The sequence below is a fragment of the Clarias gariepinus genome, chromosome 25 (assembly GCF_024256425.1).
Source record: "Clarias gariepinus isolate MV-2021 ecotype Netherlands chromosome 25, CGAR_prim_01v2, whole genome shotgun sequence".
NCBI lineage: Eukaryota > Metazoa > Chordata > Actinopteri > Siluriformes > Clariidae > Clarias > Clarias gariepinus.
Window position 1 is genome coordinate 24,812,809 of NC_071124.1, and position 25,294 is coordinate 24,838,102.

Genomic DNA, 25,294 nt, shown 5'->3' on the forward strand with positions numbered 1-25,294 from the left:
GTCCTGAAGAACTTTGGGCCGCATACGACTAGATTGACCTGAGGAAAAGTTTTTTACTAACTGATGGTGTCACAGAAACTCAAAATATATTGTAACTGTAACTTTAGCGATTCTCCGAGTCTGAGGTTTAGGATTCAGAGGAACGTGCGGAACATCAGAGCCTCGGATCTCGGCGTCATAGGAATGTCCTAAGCGTGATAGGAACGTCAAACTGGGATCCCTTCGATGTGTGCTGTGAGTTTGGGTCGATTTTGAGGAAGTCAGATTCTTCACCAAAAAACACAAAGACGAAGTTACTGGATTTTCTTTTTGGGTGAAAAATCTGACTTTCTCTGATTTTCCCCAAATTCGCACCACAGATTAAGGAGGTTGAGACTAGATGAGGAATCAGAGTTTGACGCTCCTGTCACACTCCATATCTGAGATCTGAGGTTCTGATATTCTGTGTGTTCTGGTCATTCCAAAAAGATTAAACAAAAACAAATACATTAAAAGTGAATAAAAATACATGTAATAAAACCAAAAAAGTAACATCAGGTGGTGTAGTGGTTAGCACTGTCGCATTGCACCTCCAGGGTCCGGGTTCGAGTCCCATCTCTGTGTGTGTGGAGTTTGCATGTTCTCCGTGCTTGGTGGGTTTCCTCCTGGTTCTCCGGTTTCCTCCCACAGTCCAAAGATATGCAAAATAGGCTAATTGGCGTTCCCAAATTGCCTGTAGCATGTGAATGAATGTGTGTGTGTGTGTGTGTGTGTGTGTGTGAGCCCTGCGATGGATTGGCACCCTGTCCAGGGTGTACCCTCCCTCGTGCCCCAAGTTTCCTAGGATAGGCTCCGCCCCCACGACCCTGAATACAGGATAAAGCGGTTATAGACGATGAGTGAAATGAAAATCTTTTTAGACAGAACTCCCGTTCCATATTTGTTGGAATGACAGAGCACATCAGAGCCTCGGATCTCGGCTCCAGAATTCTGGCTTAGTCTCAAACTCCTTAATCTGTGGTGCGAATTTAATAAAAAAAAAATTTAAAGTCAGATTTTTGCCCAAAAAAATCATAAGGAGGGGGTTAGTCTTTATGTTTGGGTGAAAAATATCAACATTACTACCAAATTCCAAGACTATAATTATATTTTTGCATATAAAACATTCAAAACATTTAGAAAAAAAAAAACATGTAAATAAAGTAAAATATGAAAAAAATAGACATTAAATCTCACTTAACCTTAATTTATGATTCCTTTCGACACTGGCTGCTTTAAAAACCAAACTGAAAGCGACTCCTTTTCTTTTCGCTACCGTCCTTGATAACATTCTCGGGACCCGCGGTGCTACTGTACGTCTTCAATAAATCTTGCACAAAATGCAGAAACCCACAAAATACATGTAACCTTGCTTCGCTTGCCTTTCTGCTGACGCAAATGAGTTTTAAACGGCTCCTGGACGTACGTGCAACTTACAGGAGCAGATGTTCAGTTCAGTTCGTTTACTCATATGCCAAAATCGAGGCAAATTTTTGTTTTTAAGGCAAAAATGTCCATATGTTGTAATAATTCATATTGAAATGATTTAGAATCTCAATCTTTTAACGTAAATGATTCAAGATTATTTTAAAAGGCATTTTTCAGCCCTTTATTTCCACAAGCAAAAAATTCTTTTAAATGAAGTGAAGAATCATAGACCTCACTTTCTCTCTCACACACACAGCAGTTCAGACGGCTTTTTTTTGACATATAATACCAGCTTTTTCATAAAGTCTCACTTTTATTAACAAAAAAAAAAAAAAAAAAAAACATCAGATCAAAGCTTCTTTTTGGCTTCTCAGTTTTTACACATGAAAATATTTGACCCACGTCAGAGTTTAACATCACTTCGTTTGCTCTCAGAACATTTTCTCATCCCTTGTTTGTACGTCGGTCAACTGCCTAACGTCGTCTCAGACTTTCTGTAATCGTCACACATGCAGTTTAACACAAAGGAAAAAGAGGAAAAAAAAAATACACACTGCATAAACATTCTTATAGAGGAAATAATTAATGAAAAAGAAGATCTGAACAGTAACAGTGTTGCTTTGAGCTGCATCAAGAGAAAGAAGACGAACGCGGTCAAAGTTTGTATGTCAAGCGCCGCTCTAAGAAGAATAAACTCATCACCACATGGTTGTGTAACAGAGCTGCAAACTCAGGTCACCCAGGGAGGTTTTTAAAAACAAACACACAAATCCAGACCATGTAAAACAAACAAACAAACAAACAAACAAACAAATGAAACCTTGACGATAAAGTGAGCACAATCTTAAATAACTGCTTTGCTTTTTGGGAATTTTCCCGAAGCGCAGTTCAGTCTCAGTTTTACATGAACACAGCGTCGGATTCGAATCCTCAATTCTGATTGGTCGGCTGTATCTCACCCGTGACCTTTAAGGCTTCTCGTGATCCACTCAAACCCCTCGAATTCCCAAATCCGTTTATTTTTTCACCTTTCATCACTTTTCAGTCCAACTGCATTGTAAAACTTGTCACGTTTCTCTAAGGGAAAATAATAAAAAAAATAAAAAAAAGACGTCCATTGTGTTAAGACATTTTCCACAGTCGCTCTCTAAACGTGTTGCAGCTGATCAAAGCGACGTAATCCGCATTAATGCGTGCTTTGAGTCAAAGTTATTCTGATGGTCACATGATTAGGGCGCTTTCTTCCGTACGATGGCTTTAATCCCAGTGCAGTTCTCTTTCTCTACAAATTAAAAGTCTTTTTCCTCTGATGACAGACGACTGAATCTGCGTTCTGATCATGTGATCACCTCGTTTGCGTTCGTACTTTTATTCACTCAGTCCCGGGTTGTAAAGCGCCCCCCGTTTCGTTACTGCCGAGCTAACGGTCATGATCTGCATGAGACATGAGCCAGATACAACACTGGAGAACTAGCTGGGTTAGCAAGGGAGCTAATTATAGCTGCACATTATATGATTTAAGGGCGCAGAGAATGTCTGATTAGCAAACAACGGCGCAGTAAAGGGTTTGGGCTTCGATTCGCTAAACCCTTCTGCTTCTGTTTCTATCAGCGTCTCTGTAACAGACATCCACTCGCATCGCCGTTCACGCTCTGGCGCTTCAGCTACATCGCTTCGGCTTGGGAGGAGTTTCAGTTACAGACAAACAAACAACAAAAACAAAGTCCAGACTGTTGAAATAAAGCATCCGGTGATTAAAGCTAACTGTAAATGCGTCACTCCACGCAGGACGTCCTGCTCTCGTTAAAGTCTTGTGCGACTTTAACCCCGCCCCCAGCACACAGCTCTCTGTTTGGCTTAGGTGCAAGAACCAATGAAAGGAGACGGATTTGAGACAATTATTAATTGAGCAAGACTTTCAAAAACCTGCTAAAGCTAAGGTTTTTCTGCGACTCTCACGCAATTCTGCATCGATAGGGGGCGGAGCTTAAGCTATGAGCAGCCTATTTGATCAGCTTGCTTACATGACAGCTACAAGCTACTGGATTTCATTTTACAATGTAACAGCTACATAACGTCAGCAAGCTGGCTTGTAAAGAAACATGCTAACTGTACGTGCTAAATGCTAAACGCTAATGCTGGTATGTCGTGTAATCAAAACTGGTAGCCAAAACTGGTAGCCAAACGCTAGCCAAAAAGCTACGTCGGGATGAAACAACAAAACAATTACAGAAGTTTAACAAAAGGTTAAAGAAGGGCCTAAGATAAAGTCACATGACCTTGCTTCCAATCGAGTCGCTATGTTTAACTTAAGCTCCGCCCACCGGAAATATTAAGTCACAACTGCTAAAATATATAAAGTTAAATAGTTTAATATTTTTAAAAAAAGCAGCAATTTAACATGATAGCATTAAGTTAAAGGTGCAGTTTGTCGCCCCCTGCTGTCTGTAAAGTGGTGTGCGATTACAATATCATTGAAATGAGACGTTTTCATTAAACCTTTTATGTACCAAACCCACAACACACACACGCCCATACACACACACACACCGCAAACAAAGGGTCCAGGGCAAGATGTGTTCCAATGTGGGGGCGGAGCCAACACACAAGCCAGAAAAATGTAAACAAAAGCCAAACAAGAAAAAAAAAAAAAAAAAAAACACAAAATTACAAACTGCTCCTTTAAAAAGTTGCTAGCAGGTAGCATTTTAGCTAGCTGGAAATCTTGTATAATTCTGTACTGAATTTATATACAAACATTTTTAGTGTTAAATACTTATTCAGGTTGAAATAAAGTTTTGGATGCTCCTGATATTTTAAATCCCAAATCCTCTCAGTTTCATTAGTTATCAAAAGAAACGTAACGTAACATTTCTTTCTTCTTTTTTTTTTTTTTTTACTTTCTGTACACGCCTCCTCGCAGGGTTCCTCCGAGAACCCGAACGCTCCGAGAACTCCATCTTCCATCCATTAAGATCAAAGACCTCCAGAGATCTCTCTCTCTTTCCTGTTCCCAGCAGTGTTTCCCAGAGATTTCCACAGTGGAGAGAAAAAAAGCACCAAAACTCTGAGACTGGTGGAACCCGTGGCTCCCGTGGAGATGTTTGGAGATGGTTCATGTGTAAAAATGGTGCATAGGTGATCTGCTGGAACGCCGCTCCTTTGAAGTGCAAATGAAAAAAAGAAAGATAGAGAGAAAGAGATAAAGAGAGACAGAGAGAGAGAGACAGAGAGAGAGGAGGAGAGATGAGGTTGATGTTCATTTCAGGAGGAGAACCTCCACTAGGAGATGATCTCCAGGATGTAGAAGATGAGCTCCATGACCACGGGACCCTCGGTCAGCTGACACGCCCCGCTGTGGATGACTGGGATCAGGGCGCTGTCCAAATCGCTCAGGTACTGAGGGAGCAAGGGCTGACCGTTACTGCCCGCCAGGTAGCCCACCTGAGAGAGAGAGGGACAGAGAGAAAAAAAAAAAGAGAGAGAGAGAGAGAGAGAGAGAGAGAGGGGGAGAGAGAGAGGGGGAGAGAGAGAGATGGAGAGAGGGAGAAAGAGGGAGGGAGAAAGAGAGATAGAGAGAGCAGGGTGAGGAGACAACACCTGAACCTAAAAAGCTTGGGGAGATTTCTTTAAAATTTTAAATTGAAATTTTTTTTTAAATACACATTTTTGCAAATAAAGTATTTTCAATAAGTGAAAATCTAAATAATAAAACAAGCTCCCGGAAGCTCAGGCCTCAATTTAACCTTGAACTTAAAAGAAAAATGTAACTTTACGAATTATTTTTATTACAAATAAAATAAAAAATTAAGTATACAAAATAAAATCAATTCTTAAACTACGAATCTACTGCCAGCGTTATCCAGACAAATCGTCATTTTAATTTTAGATTTTATCTCAAACATTTCAATGACAAACGTATAAAAACACGGAGCCTCGGATCTCGACTTTGAGCGCGATAGGGACGTCACACTCGGATTCCTGTCTTAGTCTCGTCCTTCTTAATCTTTGCTGTGAGTTTAAATAAAATCTGAGAAAGCTGTTTAAAAAAAACCACAAAAGACCTTTAAGGTTCTTATTATTTTTTTTTTATATATATATTTAAGAAAAAAAAGTATTTTTTCTCAAATTCCCACCACAGATTCAGGAGGTCGAGACTGAGACAGAAACCCGAGTTTGACGTTCCTCTGATAGTGTTCCTCTGAACCCTAACCCCAGACTCTGAGAATCGCCCAAGTTTCAGTTACGATATATTTCGAGTTTCTGTCCGACGCTCAGATCCACTCGGTTATTTACGCTTCGTGTGTTACGGACCTGATCCGAGTCCAGCGTGACGCGGAGCCCGAGCTTGGCCATGCCGTCCTCCTTCAGGAGCTTCAGGTGAGGACACAGAGCCATGCAGAAAGCTCTCGCGACGTTCTCCGTCAGGCGGCTGTGATCCGCGGGGTCCCCGTTAGGCTGGTCCTCACTCTGGAGGAAAAACACCTGCACACACAAACAAACAGTGAAATGTCCACAGCGTTCACTTTAGCTCTAATAGAAGCTCAAAGCCTTAGAGCATAATAATATATATTTTTTAAATTTAAAAATAAAATGTATAAATAAACACTTCAGACAAAAAAAATATATAAATTCTTAGCTGCTTTAGTGAATTTGGGGACGTTTTTATGCAGCGTTAAATGTGGGTTAAAATGAGAAACGCACCTCGGTCCAGCGGATGACCTTCCCGTTGGCTTTGTACTCAGATCCATGGAAAATCTTTACGCTCGTTATAGACTCCATGGATTTTCCATCGATCGGACTGATCACTCTGCACACGAACGCGAACACACACACACACACAGTAACAGAGTGTTAACAGGGGACGAACTGGTTAAAAGTAGGAATACAAAACAGGCCGCTATAATACTTAAAATAATAATTTACAGATGGTTATTTTTATTTATTAAGTTCCCCTTTTGGGTAAACAAACAATTCTTATTGTAAAAAACGACGAACTGTTTTAACCTCTTTAAGCCCTGAATCACAAGATCTCTGAACGAACACAAATTTAAATGTACAATTTTCTAAAACAACCGTTAAAATAATCAACTTGCATGTGAAAAATGTGTTTTGTTACTAATAACAGTTTTAAAAGCTTTACTTACTCAGTAAGAAGAATTCAGGACTTAAATAAACAAATTGTGTAAAATATAATTCTTTAAATTCAAATCCATTACTGTTGTACCGCCTCATGAATCGTTACTGAAACAAGTCATAAAAACTGCAAACTTTCCATACTTTGTCTCTGGCGCCATCTATGGAATCTTTCCTGAAACTGCAGCTGGATATTCATGCTACACATTACAGTTCTTACTTACAGACTACAGCATATTTTTAAACAGTTTCTACTTTACTGATTAATATTATGTGATTTCATTTTCATGTTTGTAATTAATTTAATAATAAACAACCACATCGAGGTGTAAACTCCTCCGTCCTACAACTAAATGTTAGAGCTTTATCTCTGACTGTTACAAAGTGCTGACACTGGAGACTCCTTCCACACGTCTTACAGAAACCCTCGTCTCTGCTGACTGTCTGTAAATGAGTTGTTACTATGGAAACCATAACACACCAGAGCGTTAATATAAACCTGCGCTCTCTAGAGAATTAATCGACCACTTCTGATATGGTGTCTCACCCCTTGTTGAAGTTCAGGTCGTCCTCTGTCCACTGGATGTAGACGTTCTCCTGCGTCTCCTCCTGATCGGCTTTTCCACACACGATGGTAAAATCCTTCATCTCTCTTAGAGACTGACGCAGCGCCTCCATCATCTCTGCTGTGATCTGCACCATCACGCCGTCTGGAAGGGGAAACGCTGTTACTGACGACATCATCATCATTACCACCACGCCCTAGAAGACGTCCTAATGTCTCAGTGATTTAAAGTAGTGCATAAAGATTAACTGCTATGACTTTGGACCAAATGAAGAGAAGGATATAATCCCATAATTCTTATATTATCAGTAGGGTCGGGTACCAAAACCCAGTGCTGATATGGTACCCATGTGTAACTGGCAGTGTGTGTGTGTCCGCCCACAGTCACACCGACAGTGGCAAAGTCATGAGGAGTTAGGTACTGTTTTTTCAATTCAAACACCAATAATTATTATATTTAATTAAAATATACTCGTATGTCGGTAAGTAAAATCATCAACCACTACTTCTGACTTCTACACTTTGGCTTCTACACTACTGCAACCAGACACACACACACACTCGGTGCAGTGTGCATGTCACAAGACTTAATGAAACACCACCATGTTCCACTTGCTCTGTTAAGTCATTTACACTCACTGTGTCTTTATAATGAAGTGTGTATTAAATTTCCACATGATGCTCTAGATGATCTTCATGAGGTCATACAATAACTTCAGCTTTTAGTTTTTTACATTTAAACATCACGCTCCACTTGTCATGTAACGATCTGCTGTGTGTGATGTGATAAGAACGTCTTTCTGGCCTCAAGCGCGACTGCCAGGTTGCCTCAATACCGCTATCGCTCGGACATTCCATGTGATTCCTGCAGCGCCCCCTGGGGTCCGTTCTTCGTACGTCGCTTGACACATCCGAGATGAATTGACAAGTCTAAGATGAAATCATCGTGCTAATTACGATCTGGCTAATTCGGTTCTTCAAGCTCACCTGTTGTTGATGATTAGTAGAGCTGGATTGAGTTGTCTAGGATTATTGCGCGTTCGTGCGTTGGTTTAAAAGGCGATATGATCGACAGGAGAAACACTGATCACAAGCCCTTTAATTGCTTGACGAAATGGAAAAAGAGCGGCTCCACTTTTTTTTGTAACACGTGTTATGCGCTGAAATGCCCCCCTGCCCCTGTAATAAATGTGTTACAAAATAAACATTATACAAGAATTTGTATTAATGGTCTTGACGGCTGTCTCGTGCCGAGGGTTTATTATAATAGTAATATCATATTTGATAATAATAAACCTATGAATTTATGTTCATATGTAATATTTGATAGCGATTATGTGGGGATGGGGGGGTCGGTAGTCCATGGCAGGGGGGCATATACTTTTCTTTTTTTCACGTGAGTCAGTCGTGCTCTTTAACCAATCAGATGTGACCTCGCCATTTTAACCAATCATAACCCGCCAGAAGCCTAAATCCTGTTTACATAAAATAAGGCTGCTCCCGAGCAGGTTCAAGCTTACGGATATGTTGCTATGACAACAAATACTAGAAGCGCATCGAAGAATGAAACAATCCAAGATCAGGACAAATCCACAACAATTAAATCCAGCTAACTTAGTTAGCTACGTACGAAGAACCGAGCCCTGGAGCTAAAAACCGAGTAAACAGTTTTCACTGCAGCACTTTTAAGTGTGTGTGTGGTCAAAATTATGTTTTGCAGTTTCTTATAACTTAATCAGCAACACACAGCTCCCCTGAGTACTGTTAGTTCCTACTGGTGCTAATTATTTGTAAAAATGGATGATCAATGCTGGCAAAAACCATGAAAAAAAGACTGTGTGTGTGTGTCTGTGTGCACACGCGAGTTAAGTGTCTTGCTTTATATTACACAGCAACACGCTGACCCACAACTCAGACCATGATGTACCTTCAACGATGCTGGTCTTGGCCAAAAACCCAGACGAGGCTTTCAGAGCTCCACTGAAGACGAAGAAACTCGCTCCCGTTACTATAGCAACACACACACACACACACGAGAATAGGAAACAAGCTTAAGTTATTTATTTATTTATGTACTTTTCATATGAAACCCAAACACCAACCCGTGTGTGTGTGTGTGTGTGTGTGTGAGAGAACAAACCCCTCCTGATACTCCACCTTTGCGAGGTTGGTGGTGGATGCTGATGGCCTGCGTCTGGTAGTTCCCGTCGTCATTCTGCACACACACCAGGTGCGAGTCGGCCCGCTCGTTAAAACACGCCCCCATCGCCAGCACGTGCTCGTTCGACTTGTTCATGGCCTTCATGAGCTGAGTAATAAAATAAATAAAATAAACAAATAACCAAAACACACACACACGCTCATTTTTATGGAAATTGTGACACGCGAATATTTGCATATATTAAAGTCTGATGGTTAAAACCCCGGCTGCAGGAGGAGGAGACAAACACTCCTTAGCAGTGTTCAGAGGTGTGTGTGTGTGTGTGTGTGTGTGTGTGTGTGTGTGTGCTCACCTCGTTATAGCGGTTGCTGGGGATTTTGATGCAGGTTTTTCTCACTTCCATGTCCACCACCAGACCTCGGACCACAGGCAGGGTGTACTGATAGTTCCTGAAGTCCTGTGCACACACACACACACACACACACACACACGATATCAACTACACCAAAACAAAACAAAACAAAACGACTTCCTAAGACGGACGGATGACCGGAGTGATGTCCTCACCGCCAGCAGGTTGATGATGGTGTGACCGGTTTCTCCAAACAGAGGCTTCCTGAAGCGCACGCTGAACAGCGGACACGGATAAACTGTAACACACAAACAAACAAATAATTAATTAAACGAATAAACCAACAAACAAACAAATAAATTGAATTACATTTAAACCATCTTTATTTCATCTTTAATATCATCCACCTTCTATTGAAACCTGTTAAATACAGTCCTACTCTTACTGATTGAACTATTTCATGACATCACAAACTAAAACCCCGCCCACTACAGGGAACAACAAAGGAAGCAGTGGGACAACATGAACAGGTCCAGAGTGAGCGTTGTATCTCCAGACTCACAGCGGTACTCGGCCCCGAGCCGCAGCATGAGGCGGATGGGGAACACCTTCGCCCACGGCGTCTCCCACTTCTGCACCAGGATCCCGAACAGGAAGGGCGGGTTGGGCAGCAGGAGGTCCTGGAGCGACTGGAAGGTCGGGGTGATGTAGAGGAACCCGCCGTGCTCCTTACTGCCCAGGAAACTCTGCGTGAAGAACGAGTGGCTCAGGTGGCTCAGCACGTTTCCTGTTTTTAGGGAAATAAAAAGTGGGCGGAGTTAAAAAAAAAAAAATATTACACCTTCTTACATTTAAATAAAATACTCCACATAATAAAGCGCTAACGGACAGGCGGCTCAGCGGGGTTTAATCCGTTTCCTTCCTCACAAACTACGTCCTTGTCAGGAATCTAATTTCCTTCGAATGTTCGGTGTATAATTATCGGCACCCTGCCGGGACGACACAGCAGCGGGGAGATTGTGTTAGCGAAATGTAAATGTGATTGGGTTTAATTCCGGCCTCCTGCTGCTTCTCGCTCCTGTTTATGGGTTTATTTGGTTTTGAGGTTTACCTGCCAGAGCTTCCTGATAAAGCTGCACAAAATGGCTGAAGATGTCTTTCGGGATGCTCTTCTCGTCGGGGAGGCACTGCAGCAGCACCACCACCTCGGCCTGGCCCACCGCGTGCATGCCCTTCGACATCACATACCAGCACTTCCTGTTTACGTCTGTGCAGAGACAGGGAGAGGAAACGCAGGCGTCAGGAACGCCTCGGGAAAGATAAACACGCGTTTACTTCCTTGCAAAATTTCAAATTCAGCCTCCATCATGGGGATGAAGTGCGAGAGACGAGTGTGAGATATGAGATTTCACTGCATGTACACGTGGTGGTATAGATAAAACTCCAATCCCCCTGAAAGTGGTGCGTTGGGGCTTACAGTTGACGAGCTTCACCATGGCGAGCAGGTTAGCGTTCAGCACAAACACCAGCGGCTCGGGACCTCCTTCCTCAAGCTGCTGAAGGAGCAGGACCTCCGAGGGCTTTTCCTCCACCGCGTAATCTAGAGAGAATATCGAGAAACCATGCTGCATTAACACAAACACACACAAACCACAACCTGCTTGATGAAAAGAGGTGGGGTTTATGATAAAGTCACATGTCGTTCTGATGATGTAACCATGAGCTGACTACACCACTTTACACATCCATATAACCATCCGTGTGTGTGTGTGTGTACTGTGTGTATATATAAATATATTACCATCTGAGTCTCTGTTTATTTTCCTGTTGGTAGCTCTCCACACATTTATTCATCTGTGCATCCTTTCACTGATTTGTACAGGTATCCCTCCATCCAATCATGCATCTGTTCATCTACCCACTAGTGCTCTTATAACCCAACTGCGCATGTTTAAATCCATATCAGTCTTTCAGTGCACTTATTTATTCATCCGCACTTCTGTCCATCCATCTGTCCATGCAAAGAAAAAACTTTCTCTCTTTTTTTCCTTCTCTTTATTTGTTGACAACACGCCAGCTTCTATGGTTATATACATGTCGAGAATCAGTTAAATTTATTTAAAATTAAAACTATATAAGATGTTTAAGATAAATTTTTCTTAAGAACTTTAAACCTACATTTAGCTTGTACTTTTGAAATTTAAAAACTTTTTCAAAAGCTGCCAACAAGCTGCTAACAAGTTGCTAACAAGTTCCTCGCAAGGATAAAAGATTTACAGGGTTTTTACTCGATGGACCACTTGGTGAATGTTCTCTCAATTTTGAGTGTCCTGTCCTGAATCTTATACAAATTACTTGAACCTAATGATTATTAAAAGGAGAAATGTATGTTTTGTTTCAACGTCAGGATTTATTTTATATGTAGTTTGTCGTTTATTTTTGATGTATACATTTAAAATCGGTCTTAGATGTGTAAAAGTTACAATTTGTTTTAGATAATGCTTCTTTGGCGGTTAAATGTTGTCTGCCTGCTTATTACCGGAGATTCCTGAACGCCCAGGTAACCACCAGAAAAGTATATTAAAACTATTAGATATAATTTATGCCTACAAATCTCTCCATTCATGAATTCATCCATCTGTGCATCTATTCATCCACCCATTCTTTTTGTACATGTATCCATCAATCAATCCATTCTACCCTATGGTGATGCGTCTACACCATCCATTTCTCCAGCACTGCACCCATTCATCCACGTATCTATTCACATATCTATCTATCCACCATGTTCATCTATCCATTGAGGGTGATGTCATGGTGGTGGTGTTGATGATGATGAGGGTGAGGACGATGATCATGATGTTGATGATGAGGATGATGATGTGATGTTGATAATGCTGGTGGTGATGAAGCTGGTGATGATTATGATGTGGATGATGTCAGAGTGGGTGACGATGCTGTTGATGGTGGTGATGATGTTGAGTGTGTAGAAGATTACGGTGAAGGTGATGATTATGGTGATGATGAGGCTGATAACAGTAATGACGATATCAATGGTGAAGGTGAAAGGTCTGCAAAGTGCCTAAATGTAATGATGATGATGATGATGATGTGCGCATGCAGGCAAGATGAAGGTGAATGGTGAAGATGAGCAAAGCACCTGCGATGTGGCCTCCCGTACCTCCTTTAACTCCAGTGGAGATGAGGATGGGAGGAAGTCCGTCCTCTGGGATCAGACTGACCGAGCTTCCCACTGGAGCTCCGGGGGCGCGGGCCGCCTACGGCGTGAGAAAAGGGACAAAAAAAAAAAAAAAAACGACCCAGATTCAATCACAACGAGAAGCACTACAGCGTGATGATCGAGCCGTACGCCTAATGAAGCTTCACCCACCTCACGAGTGCTGGTTGTGGATTTGTTGGAGACCTGGGACACGGTCGGGGGTTGGGACGGGGATGCATTCGGGTTCGGAGCAGGTTCTTTGGAGGAGTCTGTGGTTTCTCCATTGGGTAAAAGACCATCAGCGAACCAGACTCTTCTCTGCTCACGAGACAGTGAACCTACAAGATCCCAAAGATCCATCATCAGGAAGTGTTTCTGTTTACAGCAGTACGAGCACAGACTGATAAACCTAAATGTGTGTATTCTTTACCACATGACACCAGGAGAAGAATAAATAAGAATAGATTGACTCCGGTTTTAGAGGTTTCTCCAAATGTGAGATAAACATAATTAACCACCCCCCACCCCATTTCATCAAGGGAGCCAGCAGTAGGAGTATGAGGAGCGTGGTGCTTTACCCTCATTGCCCGGCTGTTTGAGGACCCCGACGGGCACCATGACGGTGGGAGGCGGAGAGCTGAGGGCGCCGGATGCCTGGGCCTGCTGCAGAGGGGGGATGGTGGAGCAGTACTCCGCCGGATTGTTGGGGTTCGGACTCTGACCGGAGCCGTTCCCCGCGCTCTCCCACGCCTGAGCTGGAGACAGAATCAATACACAGAAATTCAGGAAGGCTTAGCCGGGGATGAAGTGATTTTGGGACGAAATGGGTCACGTGTTCGGACTGAAACAAGATAAAGTACTCAGCTAAAAACTGTGTGATTTTTTTCATTTTATTTTTATTTATTTTTTTTTTTCACAGAAATATACAAACTAAAACCTGTGTTAGAGCCATCAAATTAAACAGACACCCTGCTGGTTTATCACTTACTATTTAACCGAGACAAGCTGCTCTTCTTGATGAACATCACAACATTATTATTTATATAATTATTAGTGATGGGCGACACCAGCCACTGCCCAATACGATATTATTATTACGATACCTCTGTGTCGATTCGATTAATACTGTGATCCTGTAATTATGGCAATTTTACAAATAGTATGTTAGATCTTGTCCTACACATTTTCTCACATTTTCAAAATTTGTCTCTGATTGTGTAAAGCTGCTTTGTGACAACAACCACTGTTAAAACCTTTATACAAATAAAATGTAATTAAAATAAAGTTTTATAGCTTTATTATGCAGTTTTACAACCTAACTGAACGAGTAATTAAATGTAGCCCATGTCTTATAAGAGTAATTAATTAATAACAGCTAATTAGTTGTCTCAGTTAGCTAGTTAGCGCTAGTAAGCTTCTGTACATTTATGTTAACTTTATGTTATTTATGTTTAAGGTAAGATACTTTAGTTTTTTGTACATTTATAGTGTAAATCTGTTTCGTCTCAGCTGGTCAGCTAATTAGGTGTCTAAGTTCCTGTTAATTTATGTTGTAAATTTATGTTGAGTTCCTGGGACCATAAAGCAGGGAGTTCGATCATGGCTCCGGTGTACTGTGAAGAACACCTCCAGTTCCAGTTATTTATTTAGATTTTCTTTTCATAATCTAAGAAGTTTTCTGTCTTGCAAGATTCAAAAGAGAGACTTTCCAAAACAATAATCTCAAAAATATCAGAACAATAATCTGCTTAAAAAGAACACGGAAAATCCATGTTTCTGATCCTGTGCACATTTATACAACATGTTGTCTTTACAGTTCTGAGTATAAAAACTCGTTTATAAATATAATATAAATATAATTACACTTCCGGGTTCTCACCGTTGGTTAAGGTGTGATGACACGTCACACAGACGCGCGCCTCCTTCCTGTCCATGTACATCAGCCTGCACTTTAGACTGCAGCATGCGGCACAGAAGACCTACACACACACACACACACACACACACACACACACACACACACACACACACACACACACAGTTTAAATTACAGGACGTACCAATGGAGGTGCTGATAATTTCCTTATTCGCTCTAGTTACATAAAAACAGTTTGGTGTTGATTGAAAAATGTAAAGTTTTTAACCACTAACAAGCCACATTATACCATAAAGAGTTTCAACAATAAAACAGCTGACTTTCTGCCTTCACTAGTTCCTCATCATCATCACATGATTCAACTCTGAGTGGACTAAAACACACAAAAATATTGCACGAAAATGGATTTATGTGTCTGGTGATAAACAGGGAAGAGAAACTGAAAGGCTTTGGCTTCCCAAAAATAAATTAATAAATAGGTGGAGTGTATTCAGGCTTTAACCCCGGTCTGCACTGACCCTTACACTAAACCTTTCCCAAAGCAGATGTCCTTAATCTCACTACTCTATTGGACTAAACCTGTTACCGGAGGATTATTCTAATCAGACGTGACCACATGTCATGTATTCTAGTGCCCGTCCTTCTCCTTCCCCGTCTGTCAGCCGTGTCACTTGTCCTGGACACCACACCTCACTCCATCCCATTTTCACTTTTTGCTCGCTGGCTTGCGTTTGTCATCACCAGCGCTAGTGTGTTTATCACCAGGGGAAATTACGGCGTGTCGCCAGCAGGCTATGGGCTATTTTAAACCGCAGCATCAGCAGGACCGTCCCGATCAAGGCTCTGGACGAGTTCTCAAGTCCTACACAACCCAGTATGAGGTGTTCCGGGTGTGGCATAAATAAAACGACTGGCTACACAACGTACCTACACACTGCACCGCAGTGTACACTTTTTGTAGATTACACTTCAGTTAGTCGTGGCAGCTGTGTTACTCTGAATAAGGACTAAGGTCAGTTAAGTCCAACTGTTAAAATTAATATGGTATAAAATACAGCTTAAATACCAGCATTGAATAACACCATATGAGATGTGTTATAATGGGCGGAGCTTAATATTCTAATGAGCAGAATAATAACGGAAAAAAAAGGTTTGATTCCTCGTGCACAGATCGTTGCGTGCACTCCGAGCTCACCAGGGTTGCCAGATCACCCAGAAAATCCTGCATAGACTGTGCCAAAACCCGGCCCAAACCAATTTAAAAAACGGCACAATTAACATCATCAGTACTAGGGGTAGGAATCACCAACAGCTGACTTTCTGCCTTCACTAGTTCCTCATCATCATCACATGACTCAACTCTGAGCTGCTGTGCGAATCGTTTACACTGCAGGATTACACTAACATTTTACACAATCCAAACATATACAGTGAAACCTTAGATTGCAAGTTACGCGGTTTGCGAGTGTTCCATAAGACGAGCTAAGATTGTTTTATAAATTTTGACTTGGAAAACGAACAAGTCTTGGTTTACGAGTACCGAGTATCATGCATCACGCATGCGCTTCTTGTTTTGACACCGAGCGTCACGTGATCATTACTGAGCGCGTCTCTTACTGGTATAATCAACATCCGTGCACGCGTGTACTGTTTACTATAACACTGTGACCATGTGTGTGTGTGTGTGTGTGTTTAAAACATATATTATTGTGTGTCTGTATCAACCTGCTCTTTGTACCCGCGTGCTCGCGTCATTGGATACCATTTAAAAAATTTTTTTTTTTAAGGTAAAGTGCAAGTTAATAAGTTTTATTTTTACTTAATATTTTTTGTTATTTTTATGTATTTCTTTTTTTGGGCTGTGGAATGAATAATTTGAGTTTCCATTATTTCTTATGGGAAAATTTAATTTGATTTACGAGTGTTTTCAAATATGAGCCTGCTTCCGGAACGAATTATGCTTGTAATCCAAGGTTCCACTCTATACTTTTTTCTTTATTAATAAATAAATAAATTAATAATATTTATTATAATAATTATATTTATTTATTTATTTAAAAGTCATTATGGCAATATATGAATCACCATATACACGCATGCACTTTGTTTCACATAAATTGAAAAAAAAAAAATGTTATTACCTGCTTGACACACTTTTCAGCCCAATATACTAAAAAATAGACTAACTTAAATTATTATATTCACTAGAATTATTATTTCAGTTATTGTGATTGCACTTCAATTTAATTTGCATTCACACTTTTTTTTTTTTTTTTAAAGATTTCATTAAAACATTGGACGTCATGAATACTTTCATTTAAAACCATGTGCAAAAAGACCTTGCTGTAATAAACGTAAAATTTATTTCATAAAATATTTTAATAAAAAGATGGAAAATTACATTTGTCTCCATTCCCTGATCCAATCCGTGATCTGAACAGCAATTAATTACAGGATCAGAATATTAAGAGTAGACTAGCTAGACTAGCTTTCACTCTAATACATTTAATTTTGCTTTTATTTTCACTTACTACATAAGCGTACACAGATTCATTAGCTATGTCAGCTTTTATTGTCATTCACTAGCTGACAAGCAAACATTCACTGAGGCTCCCTGGGAAAGAGGAAGTATGGTACTTTTCCACTTCACAGTCATTAATTCAGCCTTGAAATCTAGAACCCTTAACACTAAAGTACCCAAACTGCCCAAATAAGCAACAAAGGAAACGGAGCTCTTATGTACAGAAAACCTCACCTTGCCACAGGCCCGACAGTGGTGCCGTCTCTTCGTAAACGTGAACTTGACCTCGCATTTCATGCAGATGGGTGCTTGAGAGTCTGGCACCCACACTGGAGCCACTTCCCCGAGCGAGCTGAAGGGTTTCCTCGCAAGCGTGCCCTGCTGTCCTGCCTGGAGATCGTTGTCAGGGTTCTCAGAGGGCGTGTGCAAGCCTGTGGAACCATCTCCGCTCTCTCCATTGATTTGAGCAACCCTAGATTCCGTTCCCCCACACGTCGACTCGAGGCCGCCTGACCTGCACTGGGCCTCCAGGTTCTTATTCCTGCCAGTGGGGCCAAGTTCGTTTTGGACTTGATCTGGGAAAGATCGAGGGATCTGCAGCTTTAGGTTGACGGGCTGTTTGGGTCTTGCACCACCGTAAGGAACGCTGACCAGTTGTACTCGACCGTTGTTGAGTTTGGAGCTCGACTCGGGGCCTCGGCTGGACTCTGAGCATTCCTGTTTGCTCTCCTCCATCTCCTTCTCCTCGGTTATTGAGTCTTCCTTTAAAAGGGATGGAGGGGGATGGCTTGGTTGTTCTCCTTCGCCTTCTTCAACCAGGCCATTGGAATGAGATCTCCCATCCTGTGGGGATGCAACATCCAAATTCTGTCTCTTTGTTTCTTTTTCTTTTGAGAACAAGTTGTCGTGTTCAAGGCTTTTGATCTTGACGGTACCATTTGGAACAGTGCTTGTAGGGTCACACTCTTGGTTGACTGCAAGTTCCTGAGTGCCACTACCAAGACCTTCCAGAACATACTCTCCTTTCTCAGAACTGTCCCCCTTTGGTAAAGCAAGATGATAGTCCGTTCCACCAATTTCCTCGATGCCCTCAGACGCCATTTCACCCGACAACGCACCATTGTTCAAGCCCGACTCTGCTCGATCAAGGCCTTCCTGGGGATTCAAACAACAAATATCCTTCAAGCATGAATCGACCTGATCAGGAACATCAATGCGCTGTTGGCTTTGTTCTCCAGCACTCAAGTCTGGGATACTAGATAAATCCGTTGAGGGAGGACTCAGATCATGCTCCGACTCAGGAACCTCACTTACTCCACTGCAGTCTAGTTTGGACGGACATCCGTTCTCAATCGTCGGCCTAGAGGAGTAGGCAGAAGGAGAGTCCAGGGCTTGACCGTCAGTGCTGACCAGCTTCCCGATGTTGGGCTGGAGCAAAGGAGGACTGTGGATATCCACTGGCCTCTCCTCGCTCCACGATTCTGGTTCTTGTTTCACATCAGGCACTGTTACCTCTACCACAGAAGAGCTCCCACTACTCAAAGGTTCTAGAAGAGGCTTGAAGCTGAGTTGGCTGTCACGTGGACTGAGCTCGGCGTGAGTCAAGGCAGGGTTCAGGGACAAAAGGTGAGCTGGTGGAGCGAGAATCTGCGTCCACTTGGCGTCGCTGAGTGCAGGGGTGTCCGTCTCATCTGTCAGCGACACCAACAAACAAGAAACACATTAGCACAAGGAATGAGAACTGGTTCTAAGGGGCAGGTAAAAGAACTGGCAGATAAATATGGAAATGAGGTCAGAACAGAAGTGGGTCAATTAAGTCCTTACTAAGACCTGATTTTCAATTTGACATGGAACGTTGACACGTGCTCTCTCATTTAACAGAAAAATTGCTTTCATTTTAACACAGCACTAAACCTTCACTTTCTCTGAGGTGTTTGAGAGTTATCCTTTTTAATCTTCAGAGGACTACAGATAACACAGGACCTTAACCTGCATTCCAGTGTTTATAAATATCATTTAATTATTTTTTTAAGGGTAAACAAACTACACATGAGCCGCTTCCATTAATCAAAAAGGTAAAGCTACAAGCGAGTCTCTTTGACCTTAGCCTGGTAAACTACATGTACTTGGCTCTATGACATCAATTAAATCTCCAAAAAAAAAAAAAAAAAAAAAAAAAAAACAGACAGTGAAGGGGCCTTCGGGAAATGTTAATTCCCATTTAATTAGCCTCATTTAGCATGCGAGACCGCTTTTATCTCTGCATCAGCAAGCTGCACCATGCTACACACAGGAAGAGGTTCCTTTGCGCCTTCCATAAATTATGATGAACAGAATTACAGGATTGCTTTCTCTTAAGAAGATGTACATAGAACTTGTTCAAAATAAAAATAAATGTTTAGATATTGTTAACAAAATATTAAACTCACTGAAAACTGATAAACAAAAAAAAAAAAAATGATGCGCCATTCTTTAATAGGTAGCAACTGTAATTAGTTACAAATTATTAGGGATGAAACACAAGGGATGTCCTGTTACGAAAACAAAATGATCACAGTCATAGATTACGTATTATAGTTCATTACATATACTATACCAGCGTATTAAAATGTTCATGCATTTATATACATGTTGTTTGCCCACTTTCTAAGGTCAAAAACATCAAAACTTAAAAATGTTAATAACTGCGTGTCCTGCAGGATGTAACTGAGTAATAGAGGCGACCGACCTTCGTTCTGCTCGAACTCGTCCAGCACTTTGTCCAGGTTAAAGGCCTCAGCCTGGAAGTAATTCTCCATGGGTGAGGAAGCTCCACTCTGTCGAGTGCGGTGTGAACCTGCGAGAGAACAGCGTTAGTGTTATCAATCACTTGTTTAAACCAGGCGTTGAGTGTTTGTTCCGCGTGTCATGTGACCGTCCTGACCAGGTGGTTTTATTCGCATTTATTTTGATGAATTGCACTGCGTTCATGAATCACCCTTCTTTAGATTTCACTGCGTACTCTGATGTTTATGTACAGATTTGTATTTGTTCATATTAAATAAAAGCAAAAATAGTATAAACTATTAATAAATTAGTTTTAGTTAAAGTTTGTTTTAAAAAAAAATGTACATCATGTATGGTATCGTGATATGATACTATATTCATTTCGCCCAGCCCTAATAAGCATATTAAACAGAAACACTAGAACGCTATTTTATCCAAATGATGTAGCTTTCATAATCCTGAGTCTCACCTGGGCCACAGGTCCTCTTCAGCGATACTCCAGAAAAGCGTTCACTGGGTCTGATCTCAGGCTCATCCGGTCTGGCCCACGCCAGACGGCCAAACCTAAACCCAAACACAAGCACTCAGTGACAAAGGCAAATGAAACAATAATAATAAATAAATAAACCTCTTTGGATTTGGTTCAAGATTTGGTTCTCGACTCTGATTCTCAGTGACGCCCTCGATAAAAACACACATGACGATGTTAAAATGGTGGTTTGGCAAGCGGCGCAGTCACACGACGTTGCACAGTGTGTCACAGAGAGAGTGGGATTTAGAGAATGCAGCTCAGACAGGAGGAGAAGTGAGAAGTGGTGTGACTGATTACTCTGGAGACGCTGTGAGATTCTGCCGGCAGCAACTTTACAAACCAGCAGCGTCGACACATTTTCCAGTTAGTTAAAGATTCGGGCTGTGACTCGCTGGACACACTAATCAGAGAGACTTGCAATAAAAGAGATAAGGGATCTACAATCGGGACTAACCATACACTTAAGTTAGGGGGTGTGTACTGTCACACCAAACCGTTTAGCTTTTGGGGTACACCTTGAGAAGGTGAGGAGAGAACCGGAAAGTGGATGACACACAGCGTTTGGTCAAATGATTAAAATTATGGCTGGCCTGTTGAGTCGAACCATTTATAATGTGGGTGAACAAACCATTCATGAGATCAGTGAGACGTCAAGAAAAATATTTACCAAGTGGGTGCAGTGTTGGGCCAACGTACTTAGGAAGTAAATGTGAAGTTGGGCCAAGCCATGAAAAAAGTGGGTGCAGGCCTGGGCCAAGCCATTCACAAAATAGATGCACAACTGGCCCAAACTACAGACAAAGTAGGTGTACAGTTGAGCCAAACCATTAAAAAAATAATAATAATAAATAAAAAAAACAGGTGCAGTGCTGAGCTAAATCATTTAAAAAGTAGGTCCGGGGATGGACCAAACCGTTTAAAAAGCAAGTGCAGCATTGCCCTGACAAAGAAGGTGTACAGTTGTGCCAAACCATTCAAAAAGTGTGCACAAATGGACAAAACCATTTACAAATTATCTGCACTATTGTCCTAAACCATTAACATAACTGAACCTAACCCTTCCCTCTGTGAGTGGCACAGTTGGCCCAAACCACTTCCGGCTGGGAGGGCATTTACATGTCTATGACCAGTTGCACATTTGCGTCACATTTTGTGATTCTCCAGCAATTAAATAAATATGGATTCAGTAGACGGCCAGCACAACACACTTCTCACAGACAGATCACCTTAACTTCGAGCCATATATTTGCGCCCCACGACTGGAGCGCAACAACCGGTATGGCCTCGCTTCCTGTTATTGTTCATTACCCCGAGTAATTTGGGAGAACTGACAGGAAGCACAGTTTCACTGCCTCCATCATCTAGGAATTTAAACAAACTTCTACTTCCCAAGCTGTGAGGGTTAGGACACACAAAAAAACACACTCCTTCCGTCCCGCACTCTTTTAGGTAGGCAGACAAATTAAAGGAGTGTTTTTAGGCAAAAAAACTAAACAAACAAAAAGGGTTGGAAAAATACATTAAAAACAAAGCTGAGCAAATCTGGATAAAAGTATAAATTACTGTAGTATTATCAGACACTGAGAACACACGATCTCAATGTGACGCATAATATTCTTTAACAAATGCTGAGACTGTATCATGTTAAACCAGATTTTTGTTTGTACAATGTTAACACTTCATTTTATTACTGTAACACATCTTAATTTTTTTTAATTATCCACGTTATGTCATGGGGCATTGGTGGCTTAGTGGTAGTGTTCCGCCCGGCACGCGTAAGGCCCGGGTTTGATTCTTGTCTGCCGCTGGATGCAGTGCCGGTCCCAAGGCCGGACATAATAGGAGGGCCGTGTCAGGAAGGGCATCCGATGTAAAATCTGTGCCATGTTGATAGCCCACTGGAGTAATGCCTTGACGGGAGCAGCCGAAAGACTAACGACATCTACGTTATGACCCAAGTGCTATGACATGATGGCACTGATAATCCTAATGCCATGAAAAGTGCACTACTGTTTTTCTAAAAAAAAAAAAAAAAAAAATTGTTCCAGCATACGGGGGCTTTTTTTGGAGGGGGTGGGAGGGGTCTTTACATGCTCAAAAAGTCATGAACATCAGCGCACATGTTGGAATCTGGTGAAATTAGGATGAATGAGTGGCTTCACAAGAGATTTTTCTGCATAGCTCATTCACACTTGCACATATACATGTGAAACCCGGTATACATTTAAATCTCATTTATCTGAACCACTTTTACATTGCATGTCAGGAGCTCTACGCAACAAGGGTAGTTACGTACCCAATGGAATTTGATATACTCCTCCTAGGCGATTTATACAATCGCAACCAAACCGGGTCAACACGGTCTCCAGACATCGACGATGAAAAATTGCGAAGAGATTTTTGATATCTCAAACGGTTCAGCTGTTGTGATGTCTTAAACTTATGTCAGAAAGCGGCGGAAAGTCCTTAGTTATATCAAAGCTAGTAATGATGCTTCCTACTATTGCAGTGGGCACGGACTGCCTGAGACGCCGCGTGCTCACCATGCAGGTGCCCTCTGTGCCCACTGTGCCCACCGGGGTGGCGATGGCGCAGGTGCTTGGGCCCGATCATCGCTGCTGTGCAATTCTATTTGTATTTTGCTGTGAACTTAACTTATGGCCTCAACTTGCAAGACTTAATACCATCCTTCATGTCGTAAAATCACGATACAAACAGTAAACTTCTCGAAGTATCGCGATATAGGTTTTAAAGGAATATCGATCAGGGACACGTTAAACAAAAAGTCTCGTCCAAACTGACATTTCTCAAACTTACAGGACATTAAATACCGCTTTTAACCCGTGAAGCAGATATACATAGTGATGTTTATACGAAGATAAAGAAACTACAGGCACTGTTAGCTGCATGCTAACAGCGCGAGGTGTTGTGTTGCAGCGAGTTAGCAATAGCCAGTTAGCAAAACAACACAAACAACTTTAACAGGTCCAGACCCGTAGCGGTGTGTGAGACAGCGGGGTGTGTGTGAGTGTGAGGTGGAGTTTTACATTAATAATAAAGCTTCGGAAATGTGCTGTAACAGCGCTCTAACAGTTACGGGCTTGTTAAAGCAGAACACACACACACACACACACACACACACACTTACCGTCAGGATTCCCATTTTACTCTGCTTTCATTTCCATCCGAGTGTGAATCAGCGTGTGTGTGACATCTTTAAAGCGAGCTCCTGACTGAAACACACACACACACACACACACACACATACACACCTCAGTGGCCGTCAGAAAGTCAGAAACACAAGTGTTTGCCGTAATATGTCGTGATATCCCCCTCTCCTCCCACCTCCCCCTCCCGCTCGCGAGGCTTCTACATGGGGAAGGTTACTGTGTAACTGCAGCGCCAGGCGCCGCCATTGTGGCTCTGACGGAGCGCGGAATTCCCCAGGCCTTGATACGGACTCGAGCCAAAATGGCGGCCGTTTCGTAACCTTGTGGGGTTTTGGATTTCCTGAGCACGGGGAGGGGGGCGTGGCGGCACCGCGCGCGGCACGGGTGACGAGATCACGTGATCATGTCACCCGTGGGCAATGAAACAATAATAATAACGACTTTTATTATTATTATTATTATTGTGGTTGTCGTTTTCTTGACGTCATGAAACCGCGCGTAAAATATGTTGCGGTTTTTTTTTGGGGGGGAGGGGCGGAGTCTATTCCTCCATCTTGTTCCTGAGTTTGCCATGTGTACATACTATATCATATAATAATGTATATAGTAAATAAAATACCTAATTTTATACACTATATACATTATTATATAATCTATATATTTTATTTAAAATATATTTTATAATATAATCCATCATTGAATAACATATAAAATCCACTAATATCTCCATCCATCCATCCAGCAGCCTGTGTAGTCTCACTGGGGACCGTAGATGCCAGTGGTGACCGCTGTATTCCTATTATTATGATTTGTAGGGCCTAAGTTCAACATTCACACACCACGGGCAATTTGAGAAGGCAAATCAGCCTAACCTGTATGTCTTTGGACTTTAGGAGGAAACCCACCAAGCACATGCAGACCAAGATGGGAATCGAACCCTTTACCGTGGAGGTGCAGGGCCACAGTGCTAACCACTAAGGCACCGTGCCACCCTTAAAATAACTGAATCTATATTAAAATATTTGATGACACACCAAACATAGATAAAATAACATAAAAATTAAATCAAAAGTAATGTAATTCTATAAGCTTAGAGCTAATACAGGGCAGAGGAGGAAGAAACTCATAATGATTGCAATTCATTACAGGGCACACACACACACACACACTCACACGCTCATCCACACACTTTGGGAACAGCAAATAGATTAATAATTTGCATGTCTTTGGACTGTAGGAGGTAACCAGATGACCCGGAGGAAACCCACCAAGCACAGGGAGATCACCCAAACTCCAGGCAGACAGACACCAAGGTGTGAATCGAACCCTCGACCCTGGAGATGTGAGGCCACAGTGCTAGCGTGCTGCAGCAAAAACATAGACAAAAATTTATATAATAACAATTATATATGTTTTTAAAATATTCCAATAAATGCACAATAAATTGTGTAAATGTTTAAGCATTTAAATAAATAGAAACTTCAAAAGGAAAATTTATAAAGTCAATTTCATAGCAACAAGTTGTCTTTCCTCCCACACTGACATTTCC

The 25,294-nt window shown here is 41.6% G+C and overlaps 1 protein-coding gene across 2 annotated transcripts; it reads right to left on the reverse strand.

Annotated features, from left to right (window-relative positions):
• Positions 1–1,700: 1,700 nt before the first annotated feature.
• On the reverse strand, positions 1,701–23,877 carry zfyve9a (zinc finger, FYVE domain containing 9a). 2 transcript variants are annotated; one of them, XM_053486219.1, is made up of 19 exons: positions 23,724–23,877; positions 20,513–20,607; positions 20,006–20,113; positions 17,512–18,968; positions 14,760–14,859; positions 13,459–13,635; positions 13,052–13,218; positions 12,842–12,938; positions 11,138–11,260; positions 10,772–10,927; positions 10,223–10,447; positions 9,876–9,958; positions 9,661–9,765; positions 9,305–9,455; positions 9,075–9,155; positions 7,130–7,292; positions 6,151–6,256; positions 5,761–5,931; positions 1,701–4,890 (listed from the first exon to the last, which is right to left on the reverse strand). In XM_053486219.1, exons 3-19 carry the CDS (start codon positions 20,073–20,075, stop codon positions 4,729–4,731), a joined length of 3,594 nt encoding a protein of 1,197 aa, XP_053342194.1. In that variant the 5' UTR covers positions 20,076–20,113; positions 20,513–20,607; positions 23,724–23,877; the 3' UTR covers positions 1,701–4,728. The 2 variants fall into 2 exon arrangements, with proteins under 2 accessions (XP_053342194.1, XP_053342193.1); XM_053486218.1 differs by having other exon boundaries at positions 12,821–12,938.
• Between the last annotated feature and the right edge of the window lie 1,417 nt (positions 23,878–25,294).

What these genes read in the sequence shown, in the direction of transcription:
- zfyve9a (XM_053486218.1), bottom strand. Translation starts at nt 20,075, where the DNA reads ATGGAGAATTACTTCCAGGCTGAGGCCTTTAACCTGGACAAAGTGCTG. An exon ending in CAAACAGCCGGGCAATGAGG is followed by an intron (nt 13,219 to 13,458) that starts GTAAAGCACCAC and finishes GGGATCTTGTAG; the next exon opens with GTTCACTGTCTCGTGAGCAG. An exon ending in GACCTGAACTTCAACAAGGG is followed by an intron (nt 6,257 to 7,129) that starts GTGAGACACCAT and finishes GTTCGTGTGCAG; the next exon opens with AGTGATCAGTCCGATCGATG.